At 49.8% G+C, this 3,823-nt stretch overlaps 1 protein-coding gene across 1 annotated transcript in view; it reads left to right on the top strand.

Annotated features, from left to right (window-relative positions):
• The first annotated feature begins 333 nt into the window (after positions 1-333).
• The window catches only part of PRIMA1 (proline rich membrane anchor 1), a 45,573-nt gene continuing 42,083 nt past the window's right edge, over positions 334-3,823 (top strand). Inside the window, exon 1 of the mRNA XM_011373176.1 lies at positions 334-454. Coding sequence (XP_011371478.1) covers positions 362-454 — 93 coding nt within the window. The 5' untranslated portion in view covers positions 334-361. The remainder of the gene's footprint in view (positions 455-3,823) is intronic.

Raw genomic sequence — 3,823 nt, 5'->3', positions numbered from 1 at the left:
GTGCATGGCTGTTTCTGGGGAGATGCACGGGGCTCCCTCCGTTAAGTGTGCTTGGCTGTGTCTGGAGGTGTGCATGGGGCCAAGGTATGCACGCAGGATTCTGGGGGTGTGCACCAGGATGGGGTGTGAGTTCTGGGATGCCGGATGCTGCGTGTGTGCACGAAGGGTCATCGAATGTACAAGCTGGAGCGAAGGGTCAGGCTTGGTTTACGAGGGTGCCCCAGGATGTCCGGCATGCCAGCCCAACTCGGACTGCTACATGTGCGCGTGCGCGACCGCGGTGGTGCCCGCGCGGCACCCGCCTGACCCTGGGTTTGCTCCCCTGACAGTTCGCCCCAGAAAGCGGGTGCCGCGGGCCGAGATGCCCCTTCGGGACCTGGTGCTGCGCGGTGGTTGCTGCTGGCCCTCCCTGCTGCTGCACTGCGCCCTCCACCCGCTCTGGGGCTTCGTGCAGGTGAGCGGTGGCCCCGGCTGAGCGGGCTTGGAGACCACCTGGGTAGGACCGGGTTGGGGCGGGCGTGTCACTTCACTCGACTCCAGCTTCCTGCAGCCGCCCCTCTGATTGGTCCCGGGGAGAATTTGGGTAAAGAAAGGATGCTAGAGCCTCCCACACTCTGCCCCCAAGAGATAAGAAGCTCCAGAGGGAGGCTTCGGTCGTGGCCTAAGGCCTTTAGGACAGGGCCTTGGGACAGAAAGGGCTTAGGGAATGCCTTCTTCATGATAACATTCTGTTGCAGGAAAAAAAAAAAACAAAACCATAGAGCTTTTACAAACTTAAAAAGAAAAAACATCCCAAGAATATACATCCTTTACTTCCAACCAGAACCACTAGTAAACTTCAAATTAGCCTTCTTAATTTGGACTTCAACACAAAAGGGCTGTGTTTCTTGTAGGGAGTGGAGTTGGGGTATGGACAGATTGAATGTGGTGACCAACATGGAGAATGTAAGAGAAAATGGTCCATCTGTACGGATTGCCTGAGGTTGCCATCCTCACCCGGGGTCCCCTGGTCCCCAGGACAGAGGCCAGGGGGCCAGCAGCTGGAGTTACCTCTGTTAGGATCAGAGAAAGGATTAGAGAGGATGGTTCCTAGCACCTCCCAGAATGTACAAGGTCAGTGGGACAGTGGAGTGGTGAAGAGGTGGACTTTGGTGTCAGCTCTGGGTTTTGAGCCCCAGCTCTGCCCCTTATTAGCTGGGCAACTTTAAGCTGTGCCCTTAACCTCTCTGGGCTTTGGTTTCTTCTTCCTCACTGTGCTTTATAAGTAGTTGATGAGATAAAGCAAGTAAAGATTACTCAGCACAGTGCCCAGGCCATAATAAACCCTAACTGGTAGCTGCTGCTGCCATGATCAGTGTTAGTAATAGCAATGCCGCTCTTTTGTCTGGCTGGCCAGGTGCTCTTACATCATCTGTTCAACGTTTTCGAATTGTTAGTGGTTCAGCAGGTGCTGGAGGACGTTTTTACTGTTTGGGGCATTGCAATACTCTGGGTATTTGCGGCTTCATGTTCTCCTGGTGGCATTTTGGGGACTGGGGATTATTCATGGTTATCTGAGTAGGAGATGACACTCCGAAGGAGAAAGGACAGGATGAGACTGCTTGCCAGTCTGCTGTGGTCCATGAGCCAATCCCAAGTGATGGGGCCCTTCTGGGAACCAGCTCGGCCAGTCCTGCTTGGGTGGTGGTCTTGGTGGCCACGGGGAGAGAACCAGGGGCTCTAATGCTGGATGGAGCATGCTGGCCGAATGGGTGGGCTGGCCAGGGTACACCCCCCACCCCCAGCACCAGGCCTGTCTTCTCTCTTCTCTGGCTTGCCTCTGTCTCACAATTGTTTTCCTTTCTGAATTGACAGCTTTGTTTAATGTGTGAAACAACAGTTATTAAACTCAGCTGTGCCTCCTCAGGATGCAGGATTTTATCACTTCTAAACACTCGGGCAGTTTGGGACCAGCTTCCCTCGTTCAACTTTTAGTTGAACCTCAGATGTTAAGTTGATTTCATTTTTATATTCATTTGTTTACAGTTTTTCATAAGACTTTTTACTAGGGTAGAGCACAACAGAGATGTCCATCTCTGAGATTAGAATTCCACCGTGTGAACCAGCAGGATTGAAACAGGAGACCCACCACCTCCCCACCACCACCAAAAGAAATAATTTTATGAGAGCAGCTCGGTTTTTTAACAGTGTCCTTCAGCCAGGCAGTACTCACACAAGTGTGTCCTTACTTGCGTGTGTGTGTGTGCTGCTGTTATGCAATGCAAATCAATATTTGTGCAAATCAATTTGAAAAGGAATCCTCTAGACACGTAGAATGGGTAAAATCTTGGCTGGAGGCTCTGGAAAAATTAGTCCACGAATGATAAGGACTGAGAATCCAAGGGAAAAGGGCGTTGGAATGGCTGGTGGATCATCTGGTTTTTAAGCAAAACAGCTGAATCCGAGGAGACAGACAGAAGAGGAAAGATGGGAGTGTTCGAAGCCACGCGTTTCCCTTTACGTGGAGAGTAAAACCTGTCAGGTCACAGGGGCTTCTCCAATACAGAGAAGGAACTCAGAGCGATCTGCGCTTTCAGGAGCGTTTTGCCAGAAGAATCCCCCAAAGCCGTAAATATTTGAAAGGGTGAGACCAACATAACAAAGTCCCATAATTAATAGGATAATTGGTGAAGCAAGAGACCTGGGGTCTCCAAAGCAGCAGCTTCCTACCCTGACATTAGCCCAAAGCCTCTGGCTGCTGCTGAGATGATAAGAAACTTAATCATTAAAGTCAGATGACATTTAAATTGCCGCAAGGTTGGTGGGGGCACTGTTAGCCTCCCCCCTTTTCTCTTTAATGTGTCTGGAATTGAGCTTTTGAGCTTTTGTGATTTAGGGTTCTTCTAAGTTCACTTCCAGATGATTCCTTTTTTGCAAGCGAAGAGGATGACAGGCTGGCAAATTTATTAGGTGTGACGGGAGTGTGTCTCATCAAGTTACTGTGGTGCTGGCCTGTCTCCATAAAAGATGCCAGAAGCCATCATCTCTGTGGGCGTCCTAAAGCCATTGTCAGGGAGACAGACTCTGATCCGGGCCTCTGAGTCCTTACGTGCTGACAAGGTGCCACCCCAGACCCAAACGATGCTGACCTGCCCCTCTGGCCGGTCACTACAGCTTTGCTTATTTACTCGGCAGCATTTATTGGGCACCTACTGTTTGCCAGGCCCTGTGTTAAGTGCGAGGGACTTGGTGGTCTCTGCCCTCGTTGCATTGACAAGCTAGCACTAGAGAGATAATTAAATGAGTAATTATCGAGAGCGCTCAGCAGGAGCAAATAGCTTAGAGATGAGACCTGGTGGAAATGACAGAGAAGTCTCACAGGTATAGTGCTTCAGCTAAGATGTGAGCAAGAAGAAGTCAGGAGCCAGGGTGCAAATGTGAGTGGAGTGTCCAGGCGGAAGGAATAGCTCCGAGGCCGGAGCGGAGACGCCAAGGCCCCTGTTGTAAGCCACTAACATCATGTCTTGCAGTTCAGACTTGATCCTGAGAGCTATGAGGACTGTCAAAGGTTTTAAGCCAGAGATGACACAATTTCAGATGGGTGTTTTAGAAATCTCAGTCTAGCTCCAGCAGGAAATATGGATTCTGAGAGGGGGCCAAGGTATGGGACAAAGGGGCTGGTGAGAGTAACGTTGCTAGAGTCAGCAAGTAAAAATACAGGACATCCAGCTAAATCTGAATTTCAAATAAATAGCAAGTTGTTCTTTAGCATAAGTATATCCATACAATACTTGGGACATACTTATACTAAAAAATTAGTTGTTTATCTAAAATTTGACAGGGC

This window comes from Pteropus vampyrus, unplaced genomic scaffold (assembly GCF_000151845.1).
Source record: "Pteropus vampyrus isolate Shadow unplaced genomic scaffold, Pvam_2.0 Scaffold219, whole genome shotgun sequence".
In the NCBI taxonomy this organism is placed as follows: Eukaryota; Metazoa; Chordata; class Mammalia; order Chiroptera; family Pteropodidae; genus Pteropus; species Pteropus vampyrus.
This window is presented reverse-complemented; position numbering and strand designations above follow the sequence as displayed.